At 36.3% G+C, this 13,145-nt stretch overlaps 2 protein-coding genes across 3 annotated transcripts in view; both read left to right on the forward strand.

The window, feature by feature from the left end:
* The window catches only part of LOC127439298 (C2 calcium-dependent domain-containing protein 4C-like), a 416,605-nt gene that overhangs the window by 142,292 nt on the left and 261,168 nt on the right, over positions 1-13,145 (forward strand). The gene's annotated exons all lie outside the window — the stretch shown is intronic.
* The window catches only part of LOC127439306 (guanine nucleotide-binding protein G(q) subunit alpha-like), a 49,300-nt gene that overhangs the window by 31,529 nt on the left and 4,626 nt on the right, over positions 1-13,145 (forward strand). Inside the window, exons 3-6 of one of the 2 annotated variants that reach the window (XM_051695564.1) lie at positions 191-345; positions 1,017-1,145; positions 10,118-10,247; positions 12,640-12,793. In XM_051695564.1, the coding sequence (XP_051551524.1) occupies positions 191-345; positions 1,017-1,145; positions 10,118-10,247; positions 12,640-12,793 (568 nt within the window). Of the gene's footprint in view, positions 1-190; positions 346-1,016; positions 1,146-1,800; positions 1,930-10,117; positions 10,248-12,639; positions 12,794-13,145 lie in introns of both variants that reach the window. The other variant, XM_051695563.1, reaches the window with a different exon arrangement.

Here is a 13,145-nt window from a genome sequence, read left to right on the forward strand (position 1 = left end):
ATCAGTCAACCTCTAATCACTATCAACTGCTTTTCTATTGAAAAGATGGACCAAGATATTCGATAAAAATTATCATTTTGTTTTCCACAAAGATGCACAGAATGAGGGTGTTTTTTTTTTGTTGTTGTTTTTTTGGTTTAACAGCTTCATAAAATGCGCTGCATTTACAGTATAATATGTTTATCCTCAGTCCAATGCTCTGCTGGTGAGAGAGGTTGATGTGGAAAAGGTTTGCTCATTTGACCAGCCCTACATCAATGCAATAAAGATGCTTTGGGCAGATCCAGGCATCCAGGAAGCCTATGACCGCAGGCGAGAGTACCAGCTCTCTGACTCCACTAAATAGTAAGTGTGTGTGCTGTCAGGAGCCATTAACTCTCTTCAACTTAATTGCTTTGAATTGAGTGGTTTTGAATGCTAAATCTCTCCTTTAGGTCTGTTACAAGTTTTATTTGTTGTCAGACATGTAATAAGTCACAGCTGTATAAATATAGTATTACAGTTAGAGTCTTTATAAAACTGTAAAATCACACTTATGTCAACAAGAGCATCATAGCTACCTTATTGTTACACCCACACGGAATCTGCACCTATATAATTCTTCTCGAATAATTTGAAAAAATTCTACACATGCCCAACCCCTTCCGGGTTAGTTTATTTTATTTATTTATTTATTTATTTTGTAATTTGTGTTTTGAAAAAGTATTAAGGAATGTACAGTCAGCTGATCATAATCACAAAATAAATGATTTATTGTATTTAAATCCATTACACAGATATTTACTAAACAGTCAACAGAATATGTGAGTGTTCAAATTCTGTGTGGGTTTTGTTATTGTGTAGTTCTGCATATATATATATATATATATACATACATATATATATATATATATATATATATATATATATATATATATATATATATATATATATATATATATATATATATATATATATATATATATATATACACACACATGTACATGCCTCTGTCTTCTCACCGGTTCATTCCACAGTTACCTTAGTGATTTAGAGCGCATATCGTCTACGGGATATGTGCCCAGCCAGCAGGATGTGCTGAGGGTCCGAGTGCCAACCACTGGCATCATAGAGTATCCCTTTGACCTGGAGAATATAATCTTCAGGTAGCGCCGATCCACGGCACACCCTCACTGCCGCCGCTGTCTCCTGACCTTTAACCTGCTGCTGCAACTGTACTGCTGCCTTCCCTGATCGCATTCTCATGCCCACCCGGGACATAACTTGATCTTTTAAGGAATAGTTCACTCAGAAATGAAAACGGTCATTATTAACTCACCTCTGCAATGAAATTCCTAACCGGTATGCTGATTTTTCAGTGAAATGCAAAAGCTCCAAAAACGATGAAAAACACCATAAAAGCACCATGAAAGTAGTCCACTATATTCCAAGTATATTGCATGCTATATTCCAAGTCTTATAATAGGTTTCTGTTAGAAACTGACTGAATTTTAAGTCTTTAATAACTAAATCTTTCCATCTGCTGAATGCCACTTTTGCATTTTGAAAACAGAAATGGAAGGGTGAGTAAACGATGAGAATTTTCGTTTTTGGGTGAACTGTTCATTTAAAAAAAAAAAAAATCCTGAACAACGTCAAGGTCCTGTAACTTTTGAAAAGGATTGTCTGCTGAGTTAGCAGGAGGTTGTGCTGTCGCATCCCAGGAATGTGAATGGCATTCTCTTTCAAAGCTCTTGGGCTCTTAAAGGGGATCTGCTGCCATGCTTGATTCTTTCTTCCTCTCTTTCCTTCTCTCTCTAGTTATCTAAGTGATTTGGATCGTATCGCAGACCCATCATATCTGCCGACTCAGCAAGACGTTCTTAGGGTTCGCATCCCAACCACAGGGATTATTGAATATCCCTTCGACTTGCAAAGCATCATTTTCAGGTAGAACATTATGATGTAGATGGATCTTCCCCCAGTTTTTTCTTTTCATAATTTTGATGTTACATGTTGCTGTGAATCGGGACATTGTTTTGGTCTGCTTCGGTAAACTGAACAACGTTAAAATTATTGTATTTCTAATTAGTTTGTGACTTTACACATAACGTCTATCTACTTCTGTGATGTTAGTTGCTATAAATGTCCTCCTTAGGGGCCGAACCGAAAAATGTTTGGCTTCCGACTTTGCAAACATGTACTAGTTTTTGACCATTGAGCCACATCGCATGCAGGAGGGCCCTGTTGTTTAGGTGACGTCAAGTTAAAGAAATCCAACTTTTAAAAATGTGTCACTAGACACTGTTCTGTTATTTGTTGCGTATGAACACGTTCGGTTCGAACGGCCTATTAGTCCTTATCCTCTTTGCATCATCAGACATTTTCAGGTTTGTATTTGATCATTTTCCAAGTATATTTCAATACATTTTGGGGTTACGATTGTGTCTGCCAGAATTATTAAACCTAAATGGTTCATCTTTATTCCAATTACCAGGTTCTATGGTCAAAATTTTATTAGTCAACACCAATACGCCAATAAACTTGGTTTGTTCTAGAATCACATTTTTCTTTTCTTTTTTATACCACTGCAAAATCTGTAATGCCACCAAGCAGAAATTTTATTGTAAAATTTTCCTTAAATATAAACAAATTAAATTAAAACAGTGGTTTAACAGTAGCCTTTAACTCGCATTACTACTACTGTTTTTTCGATCTAACACTTTTTGCGATATCTGTTGCATCAAAAGGATTACTACCAACAATATATTTGTATCGAGTCTGTGAGCCTTCCCAGGATCAGTCCGACTGCAGTATGATTGGTATGAAGTTACCAATCATACTGTAGTGAAGACTTGGCAGATGATTACTCATTGTGTAAGAAATAGCGGTACACGAGAGCTGTGCATTTGCTATTACAGGATTCATAATTTCACCACTCGTACTAATGATATTGTACTAAAGCCTGTATTTTTGTTTATTTTTAGGTTGTGGAATTGACTTGTTTTTGAAGTATTCTAATTGTATAATTTGCAGCCCCTAAAGTTGTGATATTTGAGAGCCAAGCCTAATGGATTAATTATTTCCACACCCGCTTACGGGATTAAGTCAGGACTATTACCGAGACCATATAAAACCTTTTGTGTATATATAATTTTGCATATAAATATATTTAATTGGAATTGACTTGGTGTTGCAGTACCAGACGTTCTGTATTCCAATCTTATAATTGATAGTCTGTGAAGTATGATCTTAAGACCTCACTCACAGTTGAGTGTTTTTACTAGTCCGTTTGTAATCTTGGAGGCCAGGAGTTTGTGTTCTTTGACAAGAACAAGAAATACAGGTACATTAACCTATTAAACATTGCAAATGATTGGCTGGAATTCAAATACATTCCACATAAAAAATAATAAAAAAAAAAACATTACCACACAGGCAGGAGTTTGAGTTCAGACCTGCATAGGGGAACGTCTATCAACTGCAGCTTGGCAGGTGATGCCTCAACGAGAAAGCCTGCACAAACCCCCTTATGTAGAGCAGAGATGAGAGCGATAGAATCTGAACCGAGGTGATCGCAAAAGCCTGCAAATCAATTGGAAGCCAGCATGTCAAACCCCTCCTACGCACCCTGGCACCAGAAATAACTTTGCTTACAACATGGCTCAACTCGAAAGGTTTCCTCTTGCTTCATGCTAGACATGTTGAATTAACATGTTTGCAATGTTTTTTATTTTACATTTTTATTCTGAACTGCTTAACTGCTCAGGAGGTGGTAGGGTCACATTCCACTTAAATGTCAAGGTATACCTGCCACCTTTTGGAGGCATTAATCGTTTTAGCTTGACACCTATGTGTTGATGCAAATAATCTGTAGATGATATTATGAAACAGTAAGGTTAAGTATTTTGGTTAGGTAACCTACATGGTCAAGCTCCTCAACCCCAACTATTTAAGCGTTCTTTACGAGGGTTGAATCATCTTTTTCTATCGTCGGTTCCTCGTCCTTCAGAATAAGAGAGCTTATCCTCGTAAGTAGGTCAGTTATACCTCCTGCAGGAATGGAGGCTGGCTGAAGAGGCTTTATTTTAGGTTGTAGCTCCTGAAGGAGTCCATTTATCAAAGCTCTATGCCTGGTCACTAGAGACTGAGGTAGCGAGACTGTGTTGCCTACATATAATAAAGTCCTACTGTTATGTTTTCACAGAGTGAGCTGTTTTGCAGGTATAGTAAAAAAAAAAAAAAAGAAAATAGCACAGCTGAGAATTGTTGTGATTATTCCCTTCTGTTTTAGCTAGAATCTCCATTGAATTTTTGCAGTTTTTAATTAATTTAGGAACATTGAGCTTTACCCTTTTATATGAGTGGCTAAGCTTGGAATGGCCCATATTCTAGCTTTTGAATTTTTATTTTGGGGGTAGTTTTAAAGGAATAGTTCACTCATAAATGAAAATTCTCATTTACTTACCCTCATGTCATCCCAGATGTGTATGACGTTCTATCTTCAGCAGAAAACAAGTGAAGATTTTTAGAAAAATAACTCGGCTCTGTAAATCCATACAATGCAAGTGAATGGTGATCAGACCATTGTAGCTCCAAAAATGTAATAAACGAAACATAAATGTAATCCATATGACTCCAGTGTTTAAATCCATATCTTCAGAAGCAATATGATAGGTGTGGGTGAGAAACAGAATTTAAGCCATTTTGTTCTCAAAATCACAATTAACAATTTTACTGAAATGCAAAATACAAGGCATCTGACAGTACAAATTTCACTTGCTGTAATGCAATACTGTAGTGATGGCATGATATAACTATATTTTGAGATTTATAATTACAACTAGATGGGTAAAGTTTGTCAAGAGAAACTTGAACGTGGGCTTTACAAAGCTTCCTAGAAAGTTTAAAAGTTTAAACTAGTTTTAAAAGTTAACTTTTATGGTTATACAGGCATTGCAGTAAGATGCCAGCTACTTGGACACAGAGTAAAAGCAACTTAAAGCAGATTAAAGGCCTTGTATGGGTTTGTTTACATTTGAATTAACATGAGTGTTCTGTTGGCCCATTAAAACATTCTCTCAAAGTAAGTCTATGCTTTTTTCCCCCAATATTTGATCATCCACTGTGCAAAAACCGTAAGTGCGACCGGTTAGAAAAGACATGGCACACTGTTCCAGAACATTCTTAAAGGTGCACTCAGTAATTTTTCCCCTTTAAAAAAAGTTTACTCAAGAAATAAATTGCAATTTTGAAACATGTATAAAATCATGACTACTCACATGAGATGAGAACTCTAGTCATATCAGTAACCTTATAAAAACAGTTTAATTCTACATGGTCAAAGGCACCCTCATGGGGGCTGCAATATTAGAATCACATGACCAGCTGAATACTACTCGCTTAATCTCAGTAACCGTTGTGACGGTACTGAAATATTACTATCCTGTTCCTTTTAAAAAAAACAAAATTAAAAAAATAACTCCATTACCATTTCATCCCTTTAACAGTGCCATTGTATTCTTTTAAAAATGGAAATGAAGCAGCATATCTGGGAGGTAATTGGAAGGGGAAGAGTATAAAAAAATGACAGAGTGAGTGAGAAAAATGACGGAGTGTTAGAGGAAATGACGGAGTAATGGCCAGGAAGTCTGAACGCGGCTTCCCAGGGACTGCTTTCACGTTGCTGGGGCTGGAGGTTCGGCGAAACTTTTGCACCTCACAGTCACTCCTGGCAGAGCAATTTTTAGTGCGTATGGCGGTGGGAATTACCTCATTCAAGTTCTGTTCATTGACTTCACTCACCTCAAGTCGACGCTCTTTGGATCTCGCTTCTGGACATCTGCACACCCGCTAGCCACGCAAACAAATTATTGTTATTGGACACTTTCACTCTTGGATTAAATTAATCGTGGCTGATTGTGAATAGTGAATTTCTACAATGGAATCTGTAACTGAAAACTTGATTTTGAATGATGCAGCATCCACACCACTAGGTGTCACTGTAAGTCCAACATGACATGAACAAAAAGTTACTGAGTGCACCTTTAAGGTCTGTGCCAAGTTTGGTGGATGTAGTTTGAATGCTCTAGGAGGAGTAAGTGGTAGATATTTTGAAAAAACTATGAACAAAGTTTGTAGAATAACAGTATGTTGGTTTTGTCAAGCCAACATAATAATAGTGGTGTACTGTTAGAAATAATTACGGTGGCCGTGAAGTGCAAAACACAATGGCAAATCCAAAGACAAAATAACGATGTGTTTCTGAATGAACAAATCATAAAACACAATGGCAAATCCAAAAAAAAAACAAATCAAATCAGAGCAAATCAGAAAACATAACACCAAATCCAGAAACAAAACAACAGGTTAGAAAACACAACAGTAATTCAGAAAACACAATGGCAAGACAGAAAACACAACAGCAATTCAGTCGAAACTGAAAGGGTAGCTTCTCACCTGATTGGCTGTGTGAATGAGACCTAGTCCTTTCTTCAGGATTGGTTCACTGATTGTATCAAAATCCATGCCAAAAGGTCACTGACTGAAAAACTAAATCATCTGGAGTGTTTTCTCTCTCAGGAAAACAGTAACAGGAAACTTTATAACAGAGAGAGTAAAAACAGTGAGCGGGAAAAGTTAGTTTTAGGTACGATGTTCATCTGTGGTCTCATGGTTCATCTATTGCGTAAAGGACCGTCTTAAAGTCCACAAACTGTGCTAAAAAATGGTAAAGGGTTCCGGTTGCTGCCAATGGATAGATTTTCCAAGTATATCTAATTATATGGATGCAGTATTCAATTATTTAAGACAAAATGGCACTAAAATTCATCAAGATGTAATTTATACACTGCAAAAGTTGTAGCAGGCAGCCAGTGGTGTGAATGACTAACTTGCATTGTATTATTATTGTTATTATATAAAAATAAAAAAAATGGAATGCTGTATATGTATAATTCCACATCCTGGGAAAATCTCAACTAGAGTAAATCAGCATATCTAATAGCAGCTTTCTACAACCTTTACAATATGAAAATAATATCTTGGTAAAATTTCAGCAATTTTTTTTTTACTACAATAATTGAACACTGAACTCATAATTGGACATGTTGGCTTCAAATGTAGAAAGTGAGCCATTATGCCGGCTGTCTACTGCAACCTTTAGAATGAGAAAATGCTTTTTCAATAGCAGCGTTTAAGTTAGACTATGCAAGTCAATTGAATGAATGCTTGGACACTGGCATTTTAGCACAGTTTGTGGAATTTTTAGACTGTCCCTTACTTACCATAGACAAACTTCGTAACTTTTCCCGCTCACTGTTTTTGCTTTATGTTCTAAAGTGTCCCATTTACTGTTTCAGTGAGCGACAAACCACTCACAATTTTCAGTAATTGAGCATTTGGAATTAATTTTGAAATAATCGTGCAAGCGGGCAGAGAATCAGTCCTGAGGAAAGGACTGTATTCTCCACACAGCCAATCAGGTGAGAAGCTATGGTATCTAACCTTTCCGTTTTGATTGAATTTCTGATTTGCTCTTGTTTTCGTATTTGCCATTGTTCTATTTTTTTGCTCATTTTGTTACTACTTTGAGTAATTGGAAACTAACAATATCAGCAGCTGTCAGCCCCATTGACAGCTGCCTATCAGTAGTACTGGTTCCAGTCACATGACCCAAAAGATGATATCTTATTGGTCCATGAGTTTTTTTTTTTTTTTTTTCTCTCCTCCCTTCAGGAAAAAAATATTATTCTGTTGTTTGACAAATTTTCATTCACGGTGTGAAAATGTCCAGAAATGCATTGTTTTGATTCAAAGTTCAAGTCAAGTTTGCAATCTTGTTGTAAATAGGCCTTTAAGTGTTTAATTTTAATATTCTCATGCTTCATATATACAGACTCATCTTTTCAGTTGCGTATCTGTTTTTGCTATCTGTCCTGGGGCTTTACTAATACTGTGGCAAAGTCTGTGAACATGCTTGCTTTCCCTCATTCACTCCATCTCATCTTTCTCCCAGCTCTGTCATGTACATTTCTCCTTGTCTTTGTGTGGATGTTATGTATCTCAGAGTGCATCTGAAACCGTACACTTCTCTATTTCTTTGTGGCATGTCTACAAGCGTTTGTGTTTTAGTTTTGCATCCTTACTGAGAAATGTACAGTTTAAAAGACTCACTGTTTCATTCCATGCCATGTATGTCAGAACTGACGAAGAGTGGCTCTATATTAGGGTTGGGCAACATAGCTAAAAATAAATTTTTCAGCTTTTTGACTATTTGATATGTCTCTATATGTATTTGCATTCAAATGGCTTCAATTTGTTTTTTCAACAACTACATGCTATAAACTATAAATATAATATTTATATTTTACTAAAGCATTTCAATACATGAAAAATGACATGCAGGGACTTCTGTAAATATTTGAGTGATGCAAACAAATAAATTAATCCACAGTTTTTTTTTAATCGGTTCATTGAAGTGGACAGTTTGAACTGATTCATGGAAATGATTCAAACTTGGCAACTCTTTTAGTTTAAATCATAGTTGCTATTACAATATCGGCCTTAACAACACTAAAACTCATGAGTCACGAGGCATGGAAGGATTGCAAACTTACGTGTCATTAGGCTATTTAGAAAACGTAATGTCGCACATTAAGCAACATTGTAAATATCACAATGATTTTAGTGTTATATTGCCAGCAAAATTGTCACAAATATACTGTGAAAATTCTGTATTGCCCAACCCTACCCCATACTTGACTACATGACTACAGAGACGTAAATTCACCCTCAAATTGTCCAGCTCCACTCTCATTTGAATGGTCCTGTAATTCGACATTTAGTATTGAATTGGTGACATCCTGCCTCTGCTGTCATGTTTAGAGCTGCTGTTGTTTGGGTCATTATAAACACTCAAGTCCGATTCTATTATCCAAACCATTGATAACCTGGAAAACACACACTGGTCCAAATTAATCTTAATGTCTGCAAGAATGAAGTCCAGATGTAGTGAGATTAACCTCGTGATTTTTTTTTTTTTTTGGCAAAATGTTAATGCAAAGACAACAGACATATGATTTTTGAAAATTATCTAATTTTGTATGGCAAGTGATTTCCATCTTTGAGGAGACTACCTATTTGTTTTTAGTGGCACGCAAGGTCTCCTACGCACCCTGGCACCAGAAATAACTTTGCTTACAACATGGCTCAACTCGAAAGGTTTCCTCTTGCTTCATGCTAGCATGTTGAATTAACATGTTTGCAATGTTTTTTATTTTACATTTTTATTCTGAACTGCTTAACAAATAAATGAATCCACAGTTTTTTTTGAATCAGTTCATTGAAGTGGACAGTTTGAAATGATTCAAACTTGGCAACTTTTTTACAGTTTAAATCGTAGTTGGCACGCAAGGTCTCTACATTTAATTTGCGATTGGTAATGAATCAGTTCTGTCAGAACGCATTATTGTCCCCAATTCAATTGTGCAATGAAATGCTATGTTAGAACCATCTAGGAGTGTAAACGGGATCATTTAGTCTTCGATTAATCTAGTACCTCTCTTCCACTGAAATTTTGTTGGCACTGGAGCTGGTACACGGCCTAGGGACCTGCAAACCTGTTTCAGAACCGTTCGGCTTTTCAACCGACTTGAAAACTGAATGATGACACAAATGACTTACTACATAAACTTTCCTCAAACAAACCATGCCACATGGTCTTCGTTTGCAATCTCTTAATTTTGAAAATCTATCTTAACATTCGAAGTAATTCTGCTTTTTTCATGCCACCACAAGCTGTCTTTTATGTAGCCGTTAATTTACAAATAAAAACATTATTTAAATGTATGACGAATAAAATTCATATTAATTAACACATGAGATATTAAAAAAACAATCAGAAAAGTATTCCCTGGCAGGTATCTGTGCAGCAAAAAAAAAAAAAAAGGAAGGAAGGAAGGTGTAGACAGATTGATTTTATCCCACCCACCTTTTCTTTAGTAGAAACGCGTGGAATGGGGCCAGACTGGGCAACAGCACTGTGTCAGTGGAAAAGGGGTATTGGTAACCTTTTCTCTGCTTCATCATTTTTGTAGTTCTATTTATGTCTACTCATACTTTCTTACCTCCATCTCAGGATGGTGGATGTTGGAGGGCAAAGATCAGAGCGCAGGAAGTGGATCCACTGCTTTGAGAATGTCACGTCCATTATGTTCCTGGTTGCCCTGAGTGAATACGACCAGGTCCTTGTTGAGTCTGACAATGAGGTAATTGAAGATTTTTTTTATTTTCTGTTTCTAAACTGGTTTAAGTATGTGGAAGAGAAAGTTGACCTAGATCCAGACCCTTAAGGATTTTATTAGACTGAACACCCTCATCTAAACCAATTGGTTCATCTCACATAGCGTCCAAGCAAAATTGACACCACAAATGAAGGATTATTATCTTGAGAACAAGGATATTGTTCAGATGGTTGAGTGAATTATGAATGATTTTGTTTTCTTCATGTGAAATATAGCAATTTTAAGCAATACCTGTAATGTTTCTCGTTAACCCAATATTACTGTTTAATTACAAAGTCAGCCCTTATTTTGACCCTTACAAAAAGCACTGTGGCAGTACCATGGTACAGTGATGGCATCAGAAGGTAATACCATGGTACATGTCCAATGAAAATATAGTATTATCAGTGCGCATGACCCAAAAACTTTGGCATTACCATGGTACACATCCTAAAAACTGGTATTACCATTGTACACATCCTACAATCTGGTTTTACCATGGTACACGTCCTATAGACTTGCCACGTTATCATAATTTTCACACCGATGCGGTGTTCACGTTCAAACTGACTAACACCGGTATTATAGCTGGTTGATGCCAAGTGGTAATATGGGGTAATTTTCATTAAGCAATAGCTTACACAGTAACGCAAGGAAGCTTGATTTCAACTAAAATAAATTTTAAAAAAAAGTGCATGGGGGCCTGGGTAGCTGGTAAAAGACGCTGGCTACCACCCCTGTAGTTCGCTAGTTCGAATCCCAGGGCGTGCTGAGTGACTCCAGCCAGGTCTCCTAAGCAACCAAATTGGCCCAGTTGCGTCATTCCGAGTCAGAGACATCTTACAGTTACCCACGATGCATATTATATTCGCTACCTGCAATTAAACGTCTTATGTCAGTGTGCATACTTTGCCTCCTGTGTTATTTGATACGTTGGTAAAGAACATCTGGCTTTCAATGCATTATTTAGGTTCATTTATCATGGGTCGCAAACTCTTCATTTGGCAACTGTTCTTTCTTTAAGGCTATTCTATTCGTTAGGCTATTGCTTTGATACTGGAAGTTCCATTCATAATGTTTCCCCCTTTTACCCGGTATAAAATTTCACACCGGTGTTGTCCCTTGTTTTAAGGATTTTTAGATATTTTTTACAGGAAAACAATACAAAAATTATCTATCAAGAATATGATTTTTGCTCTAATATCAAAGGTCTTACTAGAAAAAAAGAAATTATGATCCAACGTGAATATTCTTGTTAAAAAAATATGATCGTGCCTGGTAACGTGCTTGTAAAATAGCTAGAAATATCATTTTAGTTTATCGTAAAGCTGACAATTTACACAAGGTTTATTTCTATTTCTTCTGCTCCAAAATTACTTCAAACTTACTTCTCTGTCTGCTCGTATGAATGTAACATATCATAAGAAAGTGTTTCACTGCTGTTCAAATGCACTTTGGATCGCATCATTTATATGTATAAATGTTTTCCATCTGAAAGGACTAAATATTAAATTAAACAAATGACAATAAAATGCAAAGTAATCTCTTCAGTAATCAAAATACTTTTTGAATGTAACTGTATTTTAATTACCAATGATTTAAATTGTAACTGTAGTGGAATACAGTTACTTATATTTTGTATTTTAAATACGTAATCCCGTTACATGTATTCTGTTACTCCCCAACCCTGACCACAGTACACATCCTAAAAATTAGGTACATGTCCTTAACTATGGTATTATCACGATACACATCCAAAAAATTATGGGACATGTCCTAAACTATGGTATTACATGGTACGCATCATAAATTATGGTATTACCATGATACTCATCCTTAAAATGAGGCACATGTCCTTAACTATGGTATTACCATTGTACTCATCCTAAAAATTATCGTACATGTCCTAAACTGTGGTATTACCACGGTACGCGTCCTAAAAATGAGGTACCTGTCCTTAACTATGGTATTACCATGGTGCACATCCTCAAAATAACGGGACACATCCATAATTATGGTATTATCATGGTACACATCCTAAAACTATGGGTTTTACCACAGTACATGTGCAAATGGATTGGTAATGACATCACTTTTTAGTTTTCTTTTTTTTTTTTCTTCTGGAGTTCTGCAAATCAGTTTCCCTGAGGTTCATTTGATAATTAGTTTGCAAATGGTGTAAAAGCTGTTTGAAAAACCATGTTCCTAGTAGTCGTTTCCTGTAGAGCTCTGTGGCCAGTGATGACTATAGAACCCCATTAGCTATAGTATAATCTACATCCAACCACCGTATGATGCTCAATGATGCATTAACCCTTAATGCAAGCAAAGCATGGCCATCCTCTCCTTATGGACTTTTTGGTTTTAAATCATTCAGAATCGAATGGAGGAGAGCAAAGCGCTGTTTCGCACAATCATCACCTACCCCTGGTTCCAGAATTCTTCAGTCATACTATTCCTCAACAAGAAGGACCTGCTGGAGGAGAAGATCATGTACTCTCACCTGGTGGACTATTTCCCTGAATTCGATGGTAAATGCCCCTTACAATTTAAGTTTCAAAGGAAGCCTGCAGTGACAGCTTGTGGTATACATGTGAACTGCAATGAAGTGTGTTGATGGAATGAAAAAAACAACAACATAAGATTGTGGAAGATGTCACTTCCTCCACCCTAAGGTGGCATTCACACAGGAAACATTCTTGCATTCCATCTTCACTTTTTTTTAATTGTTGATCTATGTACACATGCGTCTGATGGACATCTTTGGCCGTTGAATCACATATAACTTTTTTTCTAGTATTTTGCCACACAAATGTTGTTTTTAATATGTAGTTTCAAGTTACACACAGTTAAACGTAAAAAAAAAAAAAAAGTCTGAACCCT

This window comes from Myxocyprinus asiaticus, chromosome 50, assembly GCF_019703515.2.
Source record: "Myxocyprinus asiaticus isolate MX2 ecotype Aquarium Trade chromosome 50, UBuf_Myxa_2, whole genome shotgun sequence".
Taxonomy (NCBI): Eukaryota; Metazoa; Chordata; class Actinopteri; order Cypriniformes; family Catostomidae; genus Myxocyprinus; species Myxocyprinus asiaticus.